This window comes from Gobius niger (assembly GCF_951799975.1).
Source record: "Gobius niger genome assembly, chromosome: 2".
Classification (NCBI taxonomy): domain Eukaryota; kingdom Metazoa; phylum Chordata; class Actinopteri; order Gobiiformes; family Gobiidae; genus Gobius; species Gobius niger.
The window spans coordinates 45,567,491-45,592,353 of NC_136853.1; the positions used below are offsets into that span (position 1 = coordinate 45,567,491).

General features: G+C 42.3%; 1 protein-coding gene across 12 annotated transcripts in view; it reads right to left on the reverse strand.

Annotated features, from left to right (window-relative positions):
• Positions 1–24,863, reverse strand: part of cacna1c (calcium channel, voltage-dependent, L type, alpha 1C subunit) — a 373,377-nt gene that overhangs the window by 204,574 nt on the left and 143,940 nt on the right. For all 12 annotated transcript variants that reach the window (XM_079552350.1, XM_079552351.1, XM_079552357.1 and 9 more), the window contains exon 3: positions 20,891–21,030. In XM_079552350.1, coding sequence (XP_079408476.1) covers positions 20,891–21,030 — 140 coding nt within the window. The remainder of the gene's footprint in view (positions 1–20,890; positions 21,031–24,863) is intronic.

Genomic DNA, 24,863 nt, shown 5'->3' on the forward strand with positions numbered 1-24,863 from the left:
GCAGTGCAGGCCATGCACTCGTTAAGTGGTAGTTTTTCATTTTCGCTTTTACTCACACGGAGGATAAATCAGTCGGAGCAGCGCGTGTGATTAGAGGCTCGTGTTTGAGCAGGGTTTGGGCAATGTTTTGCGCGTATTTTTTTTCGGAGACAATTTGGAGACGGAATACGGCCCACGCGCGCGCACACACACGCACACACACGCACACACACGCACACGCACACACACACCGCCCTGTTTGGATGCGCGCACACGCACTGCAGTCAGATCTCGTGCACTCGCGTTTTTGTGACGGCGGGTTGTCCTCGGACAGCAGCACCGCGGTCCATATGGACCCGTGGCCAATGCCCGCGGCCGGTGGGACCGTCACGTGGGGGCCGGCCGCGGATGTGATAGTCTTATAGCGCTTTTCCAGACGCTCAAAGTTGCTGAACAATTTGATGCATTATTCATTCACCCCATACTCGGTGATGATAAGCGAGGAAACCAGTCTGCGCATATCAGCCCCCAGCACCAACCACGCACACACTCACTACTGTCGACAGGCTTCCTGGTTTTCCCAAACGGTCTCCCATCCCAGTCCTAACCAGGCCCGTCCCTGCTTAGCTTCAAAGTCGGTATGGGAAATAAACATGGCAGCGGCCATTGAGATAGCGTTTTCTATAATAGATATTTTTGTTAGTGTGGCCTAAACCTGTTTTCTCCCATGTCAATTTGCTGCTGTGGTCCTGGGCTGCGATTGGTGGAGTGCATTGGGGTCCTGGCTGCTGATTGGGGGAGCAGCTCAACATCTGGGGGGAGCTCGTTGAAGCCACCTGTGCAGCCACTCCTATAAAAGGACTCCACCGTGGCTCATTCAGGGCGGCTGGTCCTTGTGGCCAGGACGCCATTTTGTGTTGTGTTCCTTCGTGTCAGTAATGACTGTGTGTGTCCAGTAGTGATGGCAAGATGAAGCCCCATGAAGCATTGAAGCCTCCCAGCCAATTGCATCACACATGGTTCGAAGCATCAAGGTGCTTTATTTGCTCCACTACGCCATCATGTGGACAAGAAATGTATCAATCAATCAATCAGTAAAAGTTCATTTATATAGTGCTTTACAACAACACCAGGAAGACCAAAGTGCTTCACAGAAAGATAAAAACAATAAAAAAAATAAAAAAAAATGTTTACAACCTGGACACAATTCAGTGTCTCTAAGTATTAAAAGCAAGTTTGAAAAGATGAGTCTTTAATCTGGATTTAAAAAGGGACAGATGTATAACATGCTGAGTGCTTACAATAAAGACTGGCTGAAAGACTAAATTTGCGAATTTATAGAGTTGTGATGGAAAATATGCTTTTGTTACTTTGTTTATGTCCAACCCAAATACACAAAATGTCACTGTCGCTTTTGTTTTGAATTGCGCTTCAAACCCGCGAATCGTTTCCTGAATCAGTCACGTGGTACGGCCACTTCCCGAGGCTTCGAACGCCGCCACACACGTGATCAACACACGTGATCAACACACGTGATCAACACACGCTTCAATAGACACTCCTCTAGATTACTCGGCACACGCTTCGAAGCCTCGACACGATCGCCACATCACTAGTGTCCAGGGAACACTCGTGTTTACCGAGGCGGCTGGTCCTTGTGGCCAGGACGCCATTTTGTCTGTGTCCCTTCGTGTCTGTCATGACTTTCAGTGTTTTCCAGGAACACTCGTTTTAGTTTGTGTCTCATTTTGTTTGTCACTCGTTTTGTTATTAGGCCTTTTGTGACAAGTTTTGGAGACACTCGTAAGCTTTTGTCTAGTTGGTTTTGTACACTTGTTTTAGTACCTTGCGTTTGGTTAACCCTTTGTACAAATTGTAAGCAGCCTTTGTTCTTATGGTTATTTTTGCCACTCCTTTTGTTAAAACAACTCTATTTATCCATTTTACATCTTGGTTTCTGTTACTTCCTTTTAACTAGCAGAGCCGGGTCGTAACAAGGAGCTTAGCAGTGAATCTGTCTTATTCTCCAGTGATCAATACAGTAGAAGGCGTGTGTGGTTTAGCGGTGAATCTTGCCCTTATACCTCCTCATTAATCCCTTCCTTGTTTCCTGCAGCTCCTCTTGCTGCGGGTGTGGGGGCTCTTGGTGCCGCTTCAGTGCTTCAGAAGAAGAAATGTGCAGGTCTCTAATGTCTTTAGCTCATTAGCGCATTAGCTCATTAGCTAGCTGTTTATTTACTTTTAAAAGCTGCATTTCAGGACCATTCTGGACTCTCTGAAAGGAAAAAGAAAAAATCCACCAAACGCCACCAAACCCAGCAAGGATGTACAAAGAAAATCCAGCAAAAAAACATCATGGATCACAGAAACCACAAATGCAGTTGGCAGAAAAAGCCAAAAAACGCAGCTGCACCAAGAGAGAGGGAGGTTGCTGCTTGTTTACACGTCGCCATCAGTGTTAATTTTGTCGACTAAAGTATTTAGTCTTAATTTTAGTCAAAGTGATATTTTTGACGACTAAAATTGGACTAAAACTAAATTAAAAGTTTCTCATGAGACTAAAACTATGAGTAAAATGTCCAGATATTTTAGTCGACTAAAATCAGACTAAATAAAAATGAAAAGGAGAAACTAAAATCATCCAAACTTCTATTGAGCGTCTGAAAGAGCCTCAGATCATGTAAATTCTCTGCCAAAGGATCAGCTCTGAGCTTTGTTCATGTGGAGCAGCTCCATGAAGCAGAGGCACAACATTAAATATGATTATAATGAATATTATCAATGCAAAGTCCACTCAATTAGTCTTAAATTTAGTCGACTAAATCTCGACTAAAATTAAATTAAATTTTAGTCAAAAGACTAAGACTGAAATAAAATATGTTGTCAAAATGTACACTGGTCGCCATGACGTCAAATGTAAAATTAGACTAAAGACTGACGCAGTTTGAAAGATCATAGAATCATTACGATAACAGACAAAGGAACAGGTCTGTAACTCGTCCGTGTGGGAGAAGCTGTGAAAACAATAGCGTTAATGTGAAGTTGACGATTAGACGGATTCTCTTTTCATCCAAAGACTAAAGGTTTTTCATACTCCACAGAATGACGTCAGTTTGTTCTCCCAGCTCAAGTTCGGCAGCTCTTCTTCTCAGCTGAGCAGAACTTTTTCCGGCCGGGCTGCAAGAACACTTCGCTGTGATTGGCTGGATTTTTAGTGGGTGGGGTTAATCCGGGCGTTCTGCTCTCCCAAAATTTCATCCGATGGGCGGGGGAGCGACTGAATTTTGCGGTGCATTATGGGTGACCAATAGTCTTCGCAAGTTCCGGTTCTGCTGGAGCGTTTTCGCTCGCTCTGCTGGCTTCATCTTCTGCTAAGAGAGGAATACAACTCTGTAGCTGATATTTTACGATGCAGACTTCGACTGTTCCGACTCCCTACATTTGAGGCTCGTACCTCCCGCCCCCCCTCCTGCCTTCAGCGGACACTTTTAGCCACGCACTGCCCCGCTGTACGGTCTCCCGCCCGGCTCGGAGCCTCGAAGGCTGGGCCGGATAACTAACCGTTGCCCCCGGGGTCTGTGAGCTGTCCCTGGGAGACTATAGTAAAAAGCAGCCATTTCATAAGCACTGACAGCCTCTGATTATCTCTCTCTGCCCAATACAACTTTATCGAGTCTGTGTTTTCAACGTGAGAACATCAACCATGTCAAAAAATAAGTCCGTAGCCGAGCTGCTAACCGCTCACCCGGAGCTAACTAGCTCCTTAGCAGCGCATAGAGCCGGTGAAAACAAGTATTATGCAATAATAACATGAATACAGCCGGTAACTATATAAAGCAACCTTTGAGATGATCACACACTGAGCCGGGCTTGATGCATTTGTGGTTTATTGCGGACTTTTCATCAACAATGAGATTAGGCGATTGTAACAAGCTAACGGGGCTAACCTGGAATGACCATTGTCCACTGGCACAAATAATAGTCCTTTTTCGGACATATGGGCTGGAGATGTGCTTAAATACTAGGGAGATCCTTGTGCAGATCGTGTGTATAGCTATAGTTGCAGATCATTCATCATCACATTCTTCCCTCTCAGCTGAACTTCATTCACATTGTCACCATCTTCCACTCGCACACAGATGTTTTCGTTCCCTCTGCTCGCTATCATCTTCTTCTAAATCTTCATAAACGCCATCCGCTCGTTCAACTAGCAACAACAATTCCTCCTTTCGTTTCCCCACACTCGAAATACCCTTTCTCTTCAACCTTTCACGCAACTCAGGCACTGACAGTCGCTTGTAAGCCATATTTGCCATGACATTAAATCAACCGGAAGTGAAATAGGCAACGACGGATGTTTTTTTTTATCGCTCCCCCCGCCCATCGGGTGGAATTTTGGGAGAGCAGAACGCCCGAATTTGTCAGAACCAGTGAGCGAGAATTCTTTGTCGGTGCGGAAGACGGGAGACAAGAATGGACAGTTGTGAGGCACAGTGGGAGGAAGAATATACGTCTTTACAAAACTTCGAGGAAAGATTGCAGAAAAGCCTGGTGTCTGCGTGACAAGTTTGCCAAGGCAAAAACGCGAGAATAAAAAAAAAGTGGTCAAGCTCGAGGACAGAAAGGCGTCACCAGGCCTGTGCACCTCATTAAACACAGGGAAACGTCCACCAACATGACCTTACCAAGTGAATCGAGGTGATATACCAGCGGGAGATACGAAAGATCTGCTTAACATGAAGCCAATCTTCAAAATGTTTGGAATACCGTGATTGATTAAGGTAAGTGCTAGATGTTCTGCTCCGGAGGGACAGTCTGCTGTGAAAACGTGAGATATCATGACACAAATTAAGGTTAGGGCCAGGGAAATGGTTAACCTCTTAACTCCCGCCTGAACCGAGAGGATGTTTTTCCTCACGTCATCACATTTTTTTTCCAACATTTTTTGTTGGGTGTTCAACTCATTTTTTTTGTCACATTTTGTCACATTTTTCCGTCCATTTTTTCGTCACATTTTTGTCACATTTTTGTCATTTTTTCGTCAATTTTGAATCCATTTTTGTCACATTTTTGTCATTTTTTCGTCCATTTTTTCGTCACATTTTTGTCACATTTTTGTCATTTTTTTGTCAATTTTGAATCCATTTTTTGTCACATTTTTGTCATTTTTTTGTCGTTTTTTTAAAATCATTTTTTGTCATTTTTTTGTCACATTTTTGAATTTTTTTCATCAATTTTTGTGTCATTTTTTTGTCATTTATTTATCAATTTTTTGTGACATTTTTGTGACATTTTTGCCATTTTTTCGTCAATTTTGAATCCATTTTTCATCCATTTTTATCACTTTTTTGTCACATTTCCATCATTGTTTTCGTCCATTTTTTCGTCACATTTTTGTCACATTTTTATCACATTTTTGTCATTTTTTCGTCAATTTTGAATCCATTTTTCATCCATTTTTATCACTTTTTTGTCACATTTCCATCATTGTTTTCGTCCATTTTTTGTCACATTTTTGTCATTTTTTCATCAATTTTTTTGTCATTTTTTTGTCATTTATTTATCATTTTTTTGTGACATTTTTATCACATTTTTGTCATTTTTTCGTCAATTTTGAATACATTTTTTGTCACATTTTTGCCACTTTTTCATCCATTTTTCGTCACCTTTTTGTCACATTTCCATCATTGTTTTCGTCTCAGTTTTGTTGCTATTTTCACAGATTTTTTCCAGAAGCTTTTGGATTGGGGTAAAGCCAAACTGGAGAAACTGTGCTCGGTTCAGGTGGGAGTTAAGGGGTTAACTTTAAGGATTAGGATTAGGATTATTTGTATTTTTAGACAAACCAACTCATAGATCTATACAAAATCACAGCAGACCGTCCCTCCGGAGCACACGATCTAGCACTAACCATTGATTAAAAGGCTAGTTTAATTTCTATCATTTCTTGTTGGTTTCGGCTGCTGAAACGGCGGCGTGGAAGTTCAGCAGCAACACGTGTTGTGGAGCATGAAATGTCAGAGCCCAAACAAACTTGGCTCTTGTTCTTTTTGCCTCAAGAACAAGTACAAAGTTCTTGCGTCTTGTGGAGAATGAAGAGGCCTTAAAGGGATGTTTCAGGATGTTTGACATAGGGCCTCATTTCCTCGTTATCCAGAGTGTTGCTGATTTCTGGAGGTATTTTTTTTTGTAATTCAAGCAGTTCTTATGTTTGAAGAGTTTCGTGGTGCTAGGCTAGTGCAAGGCTAGTGCATGTCTATGGTATCAGCTAGCCTGCATTAAACACAGTGTGACCCGCTCCACAGAGCACCTGAGGCAAATCACTGATAACACCAGACTAACCATATACAGTGGGGTAAAAAAGTATTCAGTCAGCCACTAATTGTGCAAGTTCTCCCACTTAAAATAATGACAGAGGTCTGTAATTGTCATCATAGGTTCACTTCAACTGTGAGAGACGGAATGTGAAAAAAATCCAGGAATTCACATTGTAGGATTTTTAAAGAATTTATTTGTAAATTATGGTGGAAAATAAGTATTTGGTCAATAACAAAATGACCTATGACCTTTGTTGGCAATAACAGAGGTCAAACAATTACTAGTTTCAAGTGTAATGGTTTTGTATAGCCCAATATCACAACAGAAGTGGCCTCACAGCTGCACCAAACATTAAGGCAATAAAACAGAGCAATAAATATGACAATTAAAAGCTCAGGTGAATCCAGGCAAATATAATGTCCAATAGGAGGTAGCGACGAGCGGCGTGGGCGTCCCCCGTCCTTAGACTCTCCAGCACGGCGAGGAAAAACTCAAAAACCCGGCAGGAGAAAAGAGAAACCTTGGGGAGAACCACAGAAGGAGAGATCCACTCCCATGGACGGACAGGCTATAGAGACCCAGGGCCGAAGGATCCCTCAGCAGACGGGCCGAGATCACAGACCGTCCAGTCCTCAGATTCCAGAATGCAGGTTCCTCCGTTCACCCAGGTTCCTCCGTGGTACTATAGGTCTGTACCAGGTTTGCACACACAGTAGCTGGTGTTTTGGCCCATCCCTCCATGCAGATCTTCTCCAGAGCAGTGATGTTTTGGGGCTGTCGCCGAGCAACACGGACTTTCAACCCCCCCCACAGATTTTCTATGGGGTTGAGGTCTGGAGACTGGCTAGGCCGCTCCAGGACCTTCAAATGCTTCTTACTTGCTTCACTTGGTGTGAAAAAATCAACTGAATTCCTGGATTTTTTTTTTCACATTCTGTCTCTCACAGTTGAAGTGAACCTATGATGAAAATTACAGACCTCTGTCATTATTTTAAGTGGGAGAACTTGCACAGTTGGTGGCTGACTAAACACTTTTTTGCCCCACTGTAAATGTCTGTGTCCATAGAATCACGTTTGGAATATAACTGACCTTGCATCACATGAATGATCGCATTTTGAGGGACTATTTTCTAGCAGATCACTCCGCCTCTGCGTAGCTTATACCAGTGGTTCTCAACCTTTTAGAGCCGCGACCCCCGTTATAACAGTTAATTAGGATCGTGACCCCCACCCGGGTCAGACCGAGCACATTTTCTCCAGTTTGGCTGTACCCCAATCCAAAAGCTTCTGGAAAAAAGATGAGAAAATAGCAACAAAACTGAGACGAAAACAATGATGGAAATGTGACAAAAAAGTGACAAAAAATGGATGAAGAAGCGGCAAAAATGTCACCAAAAAATGACTAAAATGTGATAAAAAATGACAAAAAATTGATAAAAAGTGGACGAAAAAATGACAAAAAACTGGAGAAAAAAAAAGACCAAAATGTGACAAAATGTGACACAAAAATTTGATAAAAAAATTAACGAAAAAATGACAAAAATCGGATAAAAAAAATAACAAAAAATTGACAAAAAATGGTTAAAAAGTTACAAAAATGAGTTGAACACCCAACAAAAAAATGATGGAAAAAAAATCTGATGACGTGAGGAAAAAGATCCTCTCGGTTCAGGCGGGAGTTAAGAGGTTAACCTTTATAACTCTTAAAAAACAGAGAAAAAACAATGGCTGAAACAAAAATGACTTAAATTTAGAACAAATAATGGCACCCTGGTAAAATAGCACGTATGCTACAACACCATAATAATAATATTAGGATATATATTTTATCTATATGCTCTGGCGACCCCCCAAATTTGTCTTGCGAGCCCCTAGTGGGTCCCGACCCCCAGGTTGAGAAGCCCTGGCTTATACAACCACGAAGCTGATGCTGCTCAAATATAAGGTATTTTAAATTACTCTATGGACACAGACATTTATATGGTTAGTCTGGTGTTATAAGTGATTGGAGCGGGTCACACTGTTTTTAATGCAGGCTAGCTGATACCATAGACATGCACTAGCCTGGCACTAGCCTAGCGCCACGAAACTCTTCAAACATAAGAACTAAACTACAAAAAAAACCTCTCCAGAAATCAGCAACACTCTGGATAACGAGGAAATGAGGCCCTATGTCAAACATCCTGAAACATCCCTTGAAGACTAACACCAACTGAAAAGGAGCATATTAGTCCAGTGCTTTTTGAATATCTATTTCTATGGGTTGAAAATGCCCTGCCACTTGTTCCTGGCTTCCCGTGTTTCATCGGAGGAACGACCGCACTGCAATCAGAAAGCAAACAATCCTGGATAACGTTTTTGTGTTTTTTAAAACCTTTAATCTCCTCTTCTTATTTCCTTTTGGGCAGTGTCCTCTCTGTCCTCGCCGTTTCCCAAACCCGCCCTCCTTAAGAAAGCCTTAATACCTGAGATCTAGATCATGCGGAAATCCCTTAATCGTCTGCCGCGAATAAAAGGTCAACAGAGTGTGGATTAACGTGGGTCGAGTCGCATGTTACGCTGCAGCGAACAGTTGGGCCTTCAGTGATGTTGAACCTGATGGAACGGGGCCCTGGAGTTAAGGACCCGAGCAGTGTTGGAAAGTAGCAATGGATAAAGTACAGTAAAAGTAAAATAGGTGATTTTACTACATTTTAGTGCAGAATCTTTACTTTCTATTAAAGAGGGGGTATTCTGCTTTTTTCAGTCCCATAGCACCAGTCTATCTCACACTACAATGATGAGCAAACCTTCTGTTGGTCTGTAAATGCAGTAAATTAGAATAACTGCCTTGTGTAAAATGTCTCTCTCAAAATGGCTGTAGTGAATGTCTTAAAATAGGCCTCTGTTTCTTTAACCCCTTAACTCCCGCCTGAACCGAGAGCATTTGCTCCAGTTTGGCTTTACCCCGGTCCAAAAGCTTCTGGAAAAAAGCTGTGAAAATAAGAATAAAACAATGATGGAAATGTGACAAAAAAGGGAGAAATAATTGACAAAAAAGTGACGAAAATGCCCCAAAAAATGCCCCAAAAAATGCCAAAAATGTGACAAAAAAATAATTAAAAAAAAGACAAAAATGTGACAAAAAATTTCAGAAATGTGATAAAAATTTGACTACATTTTTTTTTTTTAAATGACTAAAAAATGACTAAAAAAGTTACACAAATGGGTTGAACACCCAACAAAAAAACGATGGAAACAGAATCTGTTGACGTGACGAAAAAGAGCCTCTCGGTTCAGGCGGGAGTTAAGAGGTCACGAACCTCTGAGCCTTTAGACACGCCCCCTCCACACGCTGTCTGTGGCATCAGAGGGGAGGGGGTTCTGCTGAGGAGCAGTGGTTGGTTACTCGGCTGGTGACCAAAGCTCGGAGGCGTCTCCAGGAGGTGGGGGCGTTCCTAGGAGGACTCAGGCAAACCTAGCCCTAAAATGGCCGCCATCAGAGTTTTTACAGATTACTCAGAAATACGTGAATGTGCCAAGGCAACACTTCAGCCATGTTTTTAATGAGGGAGTGACAGAATAACATGATGGAAAGCTTGAAAAAGTCCACTTTGCATAATACCCCCCTTTAAAGGAACAGGCCACCGTTTTTACACACTGAGATGAGAACCATATGTTTACATTAACATACACATTTGAATTTTTTCTCACTTTCTAACATGAAACCCATGCTAACTTTTTTTTTTGTCAAATAGAATTTTTTTTAAATTATTTTTATTTGCAAAATTCCAGAAGAATGAGAGATAGAATTTTACTTTTACTTTTTACAAAAAGCCTGTTTATACACCAATGTACGCAGACACTGGGGGCAATGTGGGTGAAGTGTCTTGCCCAAGGACACAACAACAATGTGCACTTTCAGGAGGTGGGATTTGAACCCCGAACCTTCCGATCATGAGACGACCCTCTCTACCGTCTGTGCCACTGTGGCACAGTGGCACCTTGCGTGCCTATACCTTTTCAGCTCTGCCCACACATTTTCAACTGGACTGAGATCAGGACTTTGTGACGGCCACTTCACCACATTGACTTTGTTTTCTTTAAGCCACTTTGTTTCCAGTATTGGCCATAAGCTTTGGGTCATTGTCCATTTGGATGTCCCATCTGCGCCCGAGCTTTAACTTCCTGGCTGATGTCCCGAGTTGATTGGTTGATGCCGTCTGTCAATCACGCCCACCAGGAAATCGTTGAGATCATATTTACTCCCAGACTATATGTCTTTGAAATATCTATGAAAAAGCATGTAGTTTGGAAGGTCAGGCATATATTTCCACATAGTGTTCTTTCTCCATGATGTCATCTATGTTGTGAAGTCCACCACCACAACCCCACAGCATGATGCTGCCACCCCTATATTTCACAGCTGGGATGGTGTTCTCAGGCTTTTTCCTCCAAACGTGACGATGGTCATTATGGCCAAAACCGTCACAGGATATGCCTCAAAAAATGAAAGTCTCTCCAAGCTTTTTGATGTTTCTTTCGGAGTAAGAGCTTCTTCCTGCAGAGTTCCCTCTCAGTCCATGTCGGTGCAGGACTTGTTTCACTCTGGATAATGACAAACCCTTAGCAGTTTCAGCAACTTCACCAGGTCTTTCATTTGTTCTTAGGTTGATCTTCACATCTCAGACACAGCACGTTCATCTCTGGGACACAGAACCCGCCTTCTCTCTGATCTGTACGACGACTGGACATTTCCATCACTGTTTTTACCGATGAGCCTGGCATCTTTAAGCGTCTTGAAATTTCCCTCAAGGATGACCCAGACTCGTGCTTCCAAGAACATGACATCATCATCCAGGATTTCCCAAATTGTTTAAAGGTATAGTAATCACTGTCGCTATTTTGAGGCTTTTCCAAGAAGCTTTTGGGTAATGCCGAACTGGAGAAAAGGTGGGGGTTAAGATGTTGGTGTCAGAAAAACATCAGAATAATAAAGTCAGAAAACACTAGTTGTATTCTAATGTGTTTGTCATTTTGTGTCTGATAAGAGGTTTCAATTCAATGGGTCTTTCCTGGTTCAATTTAAGTCTAAGCCTGGTTTGATAACAGCTCAATGCTTCATAGATATGACGCACAATTCCATTTCAACTTGCTTTTATTATATAAACCCCTGAATTCTTTCATTAAAAGCAAAAATAAAAAAACACTGAGTACTCGTCCGCAACAAGCGCCAAGTCACTTTCCTGGCTGCGAGCTGAGCATCCACTCGTGCCAGAACAAAACTGATCAAAACTTGGTGGAAACTGCACGGAAGATCACAGGGAAAGAGTGGTTAATGCTCTTCCTTCCAAACAAAAGGTCCTTAAAAGTCTCGGAGCGGAGTCTGTGTGGAGTTTGTCATGTTCTCCTCGTGGTTTCTAGGTTTCTTCTGGGCGCTCCGGTTTCCCCTGCCACTAAATACAGTGGGGTTAAACATGATCTATGTGATTTAAATAAACATGGCACATAAAGTACTTCAGTGTCTAAGGGTAAAATGAAGATACTGGACAAATGCCAGTGTTTAGAGCCAGTTGGGGGAACTATATTGTAAGAACGTGCGCCCCATGAAGTTAAGAAGAGCCAGAGTCCCAGCCTCCGGTATGTGGAACTTCTACAGAGGGACTATAGAGAGCATCCTGACCATCACTGTGTGGTTCTTCTACAGAGGGACTATAGAGAGCATCCTGACCAGCTCCATCACTGTGTGGTTCTTCTACAGAGGGACTATAGAGAGCATCCTGACCAGCTCCATCACTGTGTGGTCCTTCTACAGAGGGACTATAGAGAGCATCCTGACCAGCTCCATCACTGTGTGGTTCTTCTACAGAGGGACTATAGAGAGCATCCTGACCATCACTGTGTGGTTCTTCTACAGAGGGACTATAGAGAGCATCCTGACCATCACTGTGTGGTTCTTCTACAGGGGACTATAGAGAGCATCCTGACCATCACTGTGTGGTTCTTCTACAGAGGGACTATAGAGAGCATCCTGACCATCACTGTGTGGTTCTTCTACAGAGGGACTATAGAGAGCATCCTGACCATCACTGTGTGGTTCTTCTACAGAGGGACTATAGAGAGCATCCTGACCATCACTGTGTGGTTCTTCTACAGAGGGACTATAGAGAGCATCCTGACCAGCTCCATCACTGTGAGGTTCTTCTACAGAGGGACTATAGAGAGCATCCTGACCATCACTGTGTGGTTCTTCTACAGAGGGACTATAGAGAGCATCCTGACCATCACTGTGTGGTTCTTCTACAGAGGGACTATAGAGAGCATCCTGACCAGCTCCATCACTGTGTGGTTCTTCTACAGAGGGACTATAGAGAGCATCCTGACCATCACTGTGTGGTTCTTCTACAGAGGGACTATAGAGAGCATCCTGACCAGCTCCATCACTGTGAGGTTCTTCTACAGAGGGACTATAGAGAGCATCCTGACCAGCTCCATCACTGTGAGGTTCTTCTACAGAGGGACTATAGAGAGCATCCTGACCAGCTCCATCACTGTGTGTCACTGCGCCAGCACTGCCTCCTGCCGAAGGAGCCTCCAGCGCATCGTGAGAGCAGCGGAGAAGATCTGCGGAGCTCCTCTCCCCTCTATTAAAGAGATGTTCTCCACCCGTCTCACCCGTTAAGCCGTCAGAATCGACAGGAACCCTTCGCACCATCACAGTCTCTTTAAGGTTATGCCCTCAGGGAGGAGACTGCGGAATCTACGGGTCAGTTCCAGTCGACTGAGGAACAGTTTCATACATAGGGCCATCGGGAAGCTGAACTCCCTGCCCTCCCTTCAAAGCTGAATAAATCAGGCTAGGAATTAGATATTAAAAAATCCCTCTGAAAAAACCTTCAAAACCTTGTTGTGTCTCAGCCTGTAAAGTTTGGAGTCTGTGGGAGCTTCTATAAGGGCTCAGGCTCTGCCCGAGTGCGGCTTCTCTCATTCAGAGAAAACCAGCCCTGAAGTTTTGTAGCGAGTGCGCATGCTCGGCCCGTTCTTCCACTTTTCCGCTCCAGCGTCTCGTAGGAGGAAAAACACCATATTTGGGTGAAAGCGTCATCACGGGGCCCCTTAGCAGGACACGTGGATGTCAAATCTGTCAATATTTATGAATGAAAACCCGCGGGAAAGACGGCCTTTCTACTTCCGGGTCGCCCCCACCTCGCAGACAAAACATCATCAAATAAACATCATCATTTTTATATCTGACATGAAAACTAAGATGTAAAGGGAGGAAAACAGATACAAATCTCCACTTCGACGTGAAGCCTGAAGCCTTCGTCTGTGAGCTGTGAACGTCTAACCCAGAGTGCCCGATTTAGTGGAGCAGAGCCGTGGACGGAGGCTCCGTGTAACTCCACGCGCTGGTAAAGGTTGTGTTGATGCCGGCGGCCGTAGCACCGCGACGCAGGCGATGGGTGTGAGAGCGCACTTTAGAGAGCGGTCCCCGAGGGCGCCGCCAGCCTCCACGCCGTCCACGCCGTCCACGGTCTGACTGTAAAGCTGGAGGAGCTTCAGCTGCGCACGCCTGCTGTTTACACACACACAAGCGCACCGTCAATTAGATCCACTTATCCCATTAATGCATCTGTCAGGTCCGCTTTGCCCGTGTTCTAACGCGGGACGGCCGCTCTCGTCGTTCCCCCCCCCGGAACCCTCTCACAGCACAAAGGAGCGGAGGGGTTTAGCCGATAAAGACAAACACAGCCGGGCTTTTGTTATCGGCGTTCGAAAAGCTAATCAGATTCGCCAGTACGTTGTGCGCCGGAGTTCACGGACGCTTTCGACTGTGGAGGGACTTTTGGTGATTGTAAAAAAAGTACTGTAAAAAAAAAACAGGATTTCTACAGGAGTCTGTGCAGGGTATTGGCTTGTTGCACGGTGTGGCTATGCTAGCTCCTCTGACCTGAAGGTGTGAGCGCCTGGACTTCCTGTCTGTTTTCTTTTCCTGGAATAATAATCATATTTTCTAAAGATTATGTTGTGGGCGGTGAGTTCCCGGTAGATGATCCTTTACTGTGTTCAAATCATGAAGTTCAGATCAGAGACGCCTGTGATCATGAAGGATTGATAGTTTGTCTTGAAGCTAAAGGCTAACATGCTATGAAAAATATATATAAAAAGGCACTATTTCAAGTTGTGTAAAGCATTAACCCCTTAACTCCCACCTGAACCGAGCACATTTTCTCGACGAAAACAATGATGGAAATGTGGCAAAAATGTCACAGGAAATTGACAAAAAATTGACGAAAAATGACAAAAATGTGATAAAAATGGACAAAATAGGGACGAAAAATTGATGAAAAATGACAAAAAATATGATAAAAATTTGACCAAAAAATGGCAAAAATGTGACAAAAAAAATTACAAAAATGTGATTAAAAAATGATGGAAAAAAAAATCTGATGACATGAGGAAAAAAGATCCTCTCGGTTCAGGCGGGAGTTAAGAGGTTAAATTAGCCTTTAGCTTCAAGACAAACTCCCTGATCCTCACAAACATAAACGTCTCCTCTATGGAAATATTTCTACCAGGAACTCACTGGTCTGAGCTAATCCTAATGGAAATGAATACGAACAGGAAGTGCTAGCGCCCACAGCTTCAGCTCAGAGGAACTAGCATAGCCACATTGTGCAACAAGCCAATTGTCATGGCGACGTGAAAACAGGAAGTGACCTCCCTCTCTCCCGGTGCAGCTGAATTGTTTGCCTTTTTCAGCGAACCACGTTGTTTTTATGGACACTTTTGTACGTCTTTACCGTGTCTTTGTGGAGGTTTGGGTGGATTTGTTTACTTTGAGAGTCCAAAACGGTCCTGAAGAAAGCAGCTTTTTGAAGGTAAACAAACTGCCAGCTCATCAGCTTAACCCATTTGAGATCTACAAACATCTTCTTCTGAGACACTGAACAGCGAAGAGGCACCGAGAGCCCCCACACCTGCAGCACGGAGGAGGCGTCACAAGAGGAGCTACAGGAAACAACGAAAGGGACCAACGAGGAGGTGGTGATAGACTGTGGAGGGAGCTGTGCGGGAGGAAGAGGAAGGACGAGGTGGAGCTGACCAGTGCAGGACACCACGCTCTGAGGCGGCGGTGCACCGTTTCAGATGATCAGAGGAGACAGAGGCCGAGGACAGGAACTTCTACATCACCGTGGACCACAACCTGATCATCAAGCAGGCGCATCTGTGAGATCAATAAAGTACCATCTTATCTTATCTTATCGGGAGATTTTCAGACACTCATTGAAAACAGTTCAGGAAACCGGACGTTTAAATCTTCTCTTCTCGTGTGAATCTCGATTTTTGCAGCACAAATGTAATCGCAATCGTAATTAGGAGTGAGATACAGGCGGCATCTCGTCATAGAAGGGGGCGTTTTCACTCTTTTTAGCCATTTTCTGGTGGAATATGAACTCATTTATCACATAAAAAGAGTCAAGTGTAAATCGGGCCCATGTGGAAATTTTCTCACAGCAGATTGTTCAGTAGAAGTGAAGAAACGGCAGTCATAGCAAGGGCTAGTTAGCAATAGCATTAGCACGTCCGTTTTTTTAATGTATTTATGGGCTGTTGAACCACTTTGCTCCTCCCCGTGTCTTTGTATCTTTATTTAGTAGAAACTATATTCATAATTCAGCATTTGTTTAAGTAGTTTTAATAATTAGAGAAAGTTTAGATTTTTCTCAAAATTGTTTTCCCCCTTAACTGTTTTCAAACATGACCATATATGGGCGATTCCAGAGATGCCGTCTGTATCTACGGATGGATTTTGTGATACAGTTTGTGAATCATACGGAGCTGTTTACCAAAAAAATGACAAAAATCCATCAAAAAAGTGACAAAAATCCATCAAAAAAGTGACAAAAAAACATCAAAAAAAAGACCAAAAAAACATCAAAAAAATGACAAAAATCCAGCAAAAAAATGACAAAAATCCAGCAAAAAAATGACAAAAATCCATCAAAAAAGTGACAAAAATCCATCAAAAAAGTGACAAAAATCCATCAAAAAAGTGACAAAAATCCATCAAAAAATGACAAAAATCCATCAAAAAAGTGACAAAAAACATAAAAAAAAGTGACAAAAATCCATCAAAAAATGACAAAAATCCAGCAAAAAAATGACAAAAATCCAGCAAAAAAATGACAAAAATCCAGCAAAAAAGTGACAAAAAAAACATTAAAAAAATGACAAAAATCCATCAAAAAATTGACAAAAAAAAGTTTAGATTTTTCTCAAAATTGTTTTCCCCCTTAACTGTTTTCAAACATGACCATATATGGGCGATTCCAGAGATGTCGTCTGTATCTATAGATCGATTTTCTGATATATTGCGATATTTGGCGGAACGATGCGATACTGATACTTTTTATTCCGATATCGATACTTTTGATGACGTCATGCATATCAATTACATTTCCACAGTCAATAGAGGCCAACAATGATCAAGAATTCAGTCAGACCAGCAGGGGGCAGCACTACCGTTGTAAGCGTTTGGACCAAACACTTTGAATGACAGATCTATAGACCCTTTTCAGTGAGTAAGTCAAGGATCATTTCAGAACAAAGTGGAACAAAGCACATGAAAAGAAATGTAAATGATGAATAATATGTGGTATGTTAATAATAAGGTTAAAAGTAGCGTGTTTTTTTATTTATCGTGATGTATCGTAGAATACAGAGAATAGACTTTAAAACAGCTCTGCTTGTTACAAGTCTTTTCATGGTTTAGCTCCAAAGTCCATCTCTGACATGTTACAGCCGTATGAACCATCTCAGGGAGGGGAGGGGCCTCCTGGTGGTTCCCAGAGTCAGGACTAAACACGGTGAGGCTGCGTTTCAGTTTCATGCAGCTAAAATCTGGAACAGTCTTCACGAGGATGTGAGACAGGCCTCAACTCTGACAATGTTCAAATCCAGGCTGAAAACAGCTCTTTTTGCCCGTGAATATGACTGAAAGTATTTTATCTACACTCTTGCCTTTTACTGTAATTGATTAATTTTATGTTGACGTCCAGAGGAGAAGGAGCGACAAAAACAGAGGTAACTTTGTGTGAACGAGCAAGAAAAATAGTGCTCAAGACAGAGCGAATCAAAACAAGACTTAAAAATGCAAATAACTGAAAGAATCTTATCTACACTCTTGCCTTTTACTGTAATTGATTAATTCTATGTTGATGTTTTTATTGATTCTATTTGTTTTCTTATATTTGTGCAACTGTGAAGCGCTTTGAATTGCCTTGTGTATGAATTGTGCTCTACAAATAAACTTGCCTTGCCTTGGTTATTTTTGTGCAATAAATCGATAATCGCAGTAATAATAATGCATCGTTTTTATATAGCGCTATTCTGGACACTCATAGACGCTTTACATTGCACTATTCGTTTACTCCATACTCGGTGGTGGTAAGATGCTATTGTAGCCACAGCTGCCCTGGGGTAGACTGACGGAAGCGAGGCAACCAGTCTGCGCCATCGGCCCCTCCGACCACCACCAACTCACTACATTCCTGATGTTCCCAAACGGTCTCCCATCCAAGTCCTGCCAGGCCCTGCTGAGCTTCCAAGGACTGATGGGATCGGGCAGAGCAAAGGGGGTGTGGCCATGTATGGCAGTATCGGTGGCAGTATTGGTGAGATAATCGTTATGTATCGCGTATCGTATGGAATCGTGAGGCACCCAGAGGTTCCCCTAATGGTAATACTAGCATTTGAAATTGTGTGTATTACTCCAAAGTGTCTTCAGGTCAGTCTTCTCAAAGCTTGACTCAAGTCATGAGTAACAAAACAGGCGTCCCCCCAGGGATCAGTTCTTGGGCCTCTCCTTTTTGCACCGTACATAAATGATTTACCAAACATCTGTCCGGGCGCAGGTTTCCAGATGTCTGCAGACGATACAGGTGTCTTTGTGAGTGGCAAAAGTGTTGGAGCCGTTACTGCGCAGCTGCAGAAACACCTTCACTCGGTGTCAGTTTCAAAACTCAGGACTAACACGGAATCTGAGTAAGACAGTGTTTGTTTCGCTTCCAGATCACACCCCGTGGAAGAACTGCATCTGACAATAGTATCACTTTTTAGGTTGGTTTTGTCAGACACTAAGGTTAGAGATGTTAAAGATCTTTTACCTTTACATATTTCAGCGCCATCTGCAGGCCGTCATCAGAAGCATCACCGGCGTGCGGTGACGTGTCACTGATCAGCTGTTCTTACTTCCGAGGCGTGACCAGTCTGACGGTCCCAACAGGTCCAACAGACTGGCCACGCCCCCTGACGGTCCCAACAGGTCCGACAGACTGACATAGAAATCAGGAAACGGAGCACCAACACCATCAACCGTGACGAAGGAGCGTTTCTCCTGTCCCACACCTGGGACACGCTCCTCCAATGACCACGCCCCCTGTCGCCCTGAATCCACCGGGCGGCAGGGGGCGTGGCCAGTCTGTCGGACCTGTTGGGACCGTCAGGGGGCGTGGCCAGTCTGTGGGACCTGTTGGGACCGTCAGACTGGTCACGCCTCGGAGGTAAGAACAGCTGATAAGTGACACGTCACCGCACGCCGGTGATACTTCTGATGACGGCCTGCAGATGGCGCTGAAACATGAAAAGGTAAAAGATCTTTAACATCTCTAACCTCAGTGTCTGACAAAACCAACCTAAAAAGTGACACTAGAACACAAGTAGACACAATGAACGGTACGAAGTTTGCATCTGACAATAAACAGTCAAGACATTGCCCAGGTTAAAGAAGTTAAATATCTGGGCCTAATCTTGGACTCCCATCTAACATTTGAAAGTCATGTGAAAAAGATCACAAGAACAGCCAAATCAAACCTGTACAGTTTCAGAATCACACGGGGCTGTTCACCGTTTCATGCAGCAAGTGTGTTAATGCATGTGATGATTTTCTCTCATCTCAGTTACTGCAGAACCTCCTGGTCACAGGCGACAGCCACAACAGTCAGGCCTTTAAGACTGATTTGCAATAGAGCATTAACATCTGTCAGGACGCACCATTGTGGAGGATTGCAGAGGCTAAACTTTCTTAACTTTGAACATTTTATAAAATTCTATACTTAAAATGAATGTACAAATGTCTGCACAGCCCCTGATGTTCTCAGATGGCTCATAGTTCCACTTGGATCAGTGGCTCCATCACACGAGGAGCTGCTGATGGAAATGTGAAAGCACCCGTTAGAAAAAAGACCTTTGGACAGTCGGCTTTTACCGTCCAGGAGCTAAACTTTGGAACTCTTTGCCTCCTGAGCTGAAACAGGACTTAGATCTGGGGTAGGGCTGCTCGATTATTGAAAAAATAATAATCACGATTATTTTTGTCATAATTGAAATCACGATTATTCAAACGATTATTTGTTGCCTTTAAAAAAAATCCATCAAAAAAAGTGACAAAAAACATCAAAAAATGACAAAAATCCATCAAAAAAGTGACAAAAAAACATCAATAAAATAACAAAAATCCATCAAAAAATGACAAAAATCCATCAAAAAAATGACAAAAATCCATCAAAAAAGTGACAAAAAAACATCAAAAAAATGACAAAAATCCATAAAAAAAGTGACAAAAATCCATCAAAAAAATGACAAAAATCCATCAAAAAAGTGACAAAAAAACATCAAAAAATGATAAAAATCCAGCAAAAAAATCCAAAAATCCAGCAAAAGGTGACAAAAAAACATTTAAAAAAATGACAAAAATCCATCAAAAAAATCCATCAAAAAAGTGACAAAAAAACATCAAAAAAGTGACAAAAATCCATCAAAAAAGTGACAAAAAAACATCAAAAAAGTGACAAAAATCCATCAAAAAAGTGACAAAAAAATATCAAAAAAGTGACAAAAAAACATTAAAAAAATGACAAAAATCCAGCAAAAAAGTGACAAAAATCCATCAAAAAAGTGACAAAAATCCATCAATAAAGTGACAAAAATCCATCAAAAAAATGACAAAAATCCATCAAAAAAGTGACAAAAAAACATCAAAAAAGTGACAAAAATCCATCAAAAAAGTGACAAAAAAATATAAAAAAAATGACAAAAATCCATCAAAAAAGTGACAAAAAAACATCAAAAAAATGACAAAAATCCATCAAAAAAGTGACAAAAATCCATCAAAAAAATGACAAAAATCCAGCAAAAAAAGTGACAAAAATCCAAAAATTTAAAATTAGAAAAAAAAATTGATTGTTGTGATCAAAATCGTAATCGAATTTCGATTAATTGCACAGCCCTAATCTGGGGGCTTTTAAAAATGAACTAAAACGTATTTTAAAAAGAGATCAAGTCTGCAATCATTTTTAGTCTGCACTCAATGCCCTTCCTCTGTGCAATGTCAGAAGTAATTAATTAATGTTACTGTAAATGTATTTTTGTACTTTCTGTGTGAATGGGACGGACGTTGCAAATTAGCCTCGGCTATAAATGTTGTAGTGCAGTACATGTTTATTGTTCACACGTGTCCCTATCAAATAAATAAATAAATAAAAGCAACTGAGTCACAGGTCCAACTCCAGGACACCACATCTCTGATCCTAAGTACTGAAAAAGCACTGACCCCACGACGACGATGATGAAGTCGAGCAGATTCCAGCCGTTCCTCAGGTAGGCGTTTGGGTGGAAGAGCAGGCCGTAAGCTATGACCTTCAGAAACGCCTCCACCGTGAAGATGATGAGGAACAGGTACTCCACGCGCTCCTGTGAAACACAAACAGCAGCTTTAGTCACAGAAGACTTTTGTCAGGACGGGGATTCATGCAAATAAAACGACCAAAGACAGAGCCGTGGGAAGATGTTTTAGTTAGGGGGCGCTGAGGGACAAAATGTACCCCCAAAATACTTCTTCTGTGCATAAATCCTGTTTATTAACCTCTTAACTCCCGCCTGAACCGAGAGCATTTTCTCCAGTTCAGCTTTACCCAAATCCTGTAGGCCAGTGTAACGCCTCATTTGAAAGACCTACAAAACTAAATGGATCTTTTTCCTCACGTCAGATTTTTTTGTTGGGCAGTCGTCTCATTTTTGTCAAATTTTCGTGACTTTTTTGTAACTTTTTCGTCAAATTATTTGCATTTTTTTGTAATTTTTTTGTCACTTTTTCGTCCATTTTTTCTCAATTTTTCGTCACATTTTTCTCAGTTTTTTGTAATTTTTTGTCAATTTTTTGTCACTTTTTCGTCCATTTTTGCTCAATTTTTGTCACATTTTTCTCACTTTTTTGTCAAATTTTTGTAATTTTTTGTAATTTTTTTGTCACTTTTTCGTCCATTTTTGCTCAATTTTTGTCACATTTTTCTCACTTTTTTGTAATTTTTTTGTCACTTTTTCGTCAATTTTTTCTCAATTTTTCGTCACATTTTTCTCACTTTTTTGTCAATTTTTTGTCATTTTTTGTAAATTTTCCATCACTTTTTTTCACATTTCCATCCTTGTTTTCGTCTCAGTTTTGTCGCTATTTTCACACCTTATTTCCAGAAGCTTTTGGACTGGGGGTAAAGCTGGAGAAAATGTGCTCGGTTCAGACGGGAGTTAAGGGGGTTAATATTGCCTGCAGTTCACAAACTATCCACCAGGGGGGGTGCTGCAGCGCCCTCAGCACCCTGGGTTCCCACGGCCTTGACCAAAGATGTTGTTAGCATTTGACCTGTCCCAGTATATTCCAATAGCTCCAAACGAGGGTGAAGTTAGGAGCGACCGAGCTCTTCCAAGCCAAACATCTGAAATAATGGACTTTAGCTTTGGTCAATGGTAAATGGAACTTATAAAGCGCTTTGCTACCTTTATCAGGCCCAAAGTGCTTTACAGTCAGGAACCAGTCACCCATTCACTCTCTCATTCATTCACCAGTGTACACAGACACTGGAGGCAAGCAGGGTGACACAAGGACACAACAATAGTGTAGTAGTAGTAGTAGTAGTAGTAGTAGTAGTAGTAGTAGTAGTAGTAGTAGTAGCTGGAACACTCTCATTAAACACCATTATATCAGATCATTTTTTTTGCCGGATCCTCCTAAATATTTCCCAGATCCTTTAGCCTGAAAAACTGTCAATTGGGGGAATACGTTCAAATGAAGGACTGGTCGTTCTCCAAAATGTCATAATCACACGGTTTATGGAAGCTCACAGGGAGTGGACTGAAGCAAGAAGCTGAAGTGGCTACTGCCCGATGGATGTTTATTCACAGCAGATCAGAGCTAGCGCTAGCTACGACTGCCGTTTTACATGTTAGCACGATGCTAACATGAAGCGTCAGGTTAGCATTCTCCGTTATTTATGTGTTTATGGGCTGTTGAAGCTCTTTGCTCCTCCCCATGTCTTTGTATCTTTATTTAGTAGAAACTATATTCATAATTCAGCGTTTGTTAAAGTAGTTTTTGAATAATTAGTTGTTTTCCCCCTTAACTGTTTTCAAACATGACCATATATGGGCGATTCCAGAGATGCCGTCTGCATAGATACAGACGGCGTCTCGTCATAGAAGGGGGCGTGGCTTCGCCGAAGGGGAAAATAGAATCTTTAGAGAAACACAATTTTTTCTCTCTTTTTAGCCATTTTCTGGTGGAATATGAACTTATTTATCACATAAATAAAGTCAGGTGTAAATCGGGCCCATATGGATATTTTCTCACAGCAGATTGTTCTGTAGAAGTGAAAAAACGGCAGTTGTAGCTAGCGCTAGCTAACCGTTAGCATTAGCCCGATGCTAAAATGTAGCATCAAGTTAGCATTCTCCGTTTTTTATGTATTTTTGGGCTGTTGAACCTCTTTGCTCCTCCCCATGTCTTTGTATCTTTATTTAGTAGAAACTATATTCATAATTCAGCGTTTGTTACAGTAGTTTTTGAATAATTAGAGAAATTTTTCATTTTCTCAAAATTGTTTCCCCCTTAACTGTTTTCAAACATGACCATATATGGGCGATTCCAGTCTGTATCTATCTATTGGTGCGTTCCAGGCAACTGGTAACTGGTAAATTTACCACTTGGAAAACAGCCTTGGAGCCGCTCGAACTGGTAATTACAGCTTGTAAACTCGGAAACCTGAAGACTTCTACGAGTTCGTATATGAGATGAAGACAGTAATGGCGCCCCCCAGTGGAGGAGCAGCTAACGTTAAAACTGTAACAAAACCACTACATCAGTGACGTGAACGTTACTTTAGTCACAGCTTCAACATGACATTATGTTGCATGTTTGTGATTAGATCTGGTTTAAAGAAACGTTCATTTAACGTTAGCATCGTGTGAGCTAACAGTTGTAGCATTAGCAGTTTTGTTACAAACGACTTCAATCACCTGGAACGCACCATAGATACAGACGGCATCTCTGGAATCGCCCATATATGGTCATGTTAAGGGGGAAAAACAATTTAGAGAAAAATCTAAACTTTCTCAAATTATTCAAAAACTACTTTAACAAACGCTGAATTATGAATATAGTTTCTACTAAATAAAGATACAAAGACATGGGGAGGAGCAAAGTGGTTCAACAGCCCATAAATACATAAAAAAAACGAGAATGCTAACCTGATGCTACATGTTAGCATCGGGCTAATGCTAGCGGTTAGCTAGCGCGAGCTACAACTGCCGTTTTTTCACTTCTACTGAACAATCTGCTGTGAGAAAATATCCATATGGGCCCGATTTACACTTGACTTTATTTGTATGTGATAAATAAGTTCATATTCCACCAGAAAATGGCAAAAAAGAGTGAAAATTGTGTTTCTCTAAAGATTCTATTTTCCCCCTCGGCGAAGCCACGCCCCCTTCTATGACGAGACGCCGTCTGTATCTATATCACATCACCATGACGACTCAACTCGGTCGAAGTCCAGACTGACTTTGGACAAAATAAGCAAACCCGAAACCCAGCTCACTTTGTGTCGCCTTTACCGACTGACCCAAAGTATCGACACGGGCATGTGTTGTCCGCGCACCCCCGTTTGAGACACCAGTGTGACCTGAACCCCTGTCGACGCACACACAGCCAGAACGCCTGAAAACGATGATCCGGCGTCGTTCATTTTACTAAATATATGGACAGAGCCACACGGCCGACATTCCCTCACAGCCGCATGTTTGTGTTTACGTTCACATGAAAATCAGAGGCATTTCGAGCGCCTCCAGAGGGCTGTTATCCGTGTCAACAGCTGCAGACTCTTCTCCACTCGCCGCCGCCGCCGCCTGAATCCAGCGTGCGGCGAACGTGAACAGGCTCCTCCCACCTGTGGCCGCGGACACACAGACCTACAGCGTTCCCCGTTATCCATTAAAACGTGCAAATAAAAACACGGCACGTCGTCCGCGGCTCGGCTCCTCCGAGGCCGTCGCCGTGGAGACGACCCCGGCTCCAGATGTCCTGGGAACTGGCCCAGAATGGCCCCGTTTACAGACCCGTTACGTAACCGCGACAGAGATCAAGCAGAAAATGTTCTTTCATCCACCGAAAGTCCAACATTCTGTGGGGAGCGTGGCTGTCCTGGGGGTGCTGTCCTGTGGGTGCTGTCATGTGGGTGCTGTCCTGTGGGTGCTGT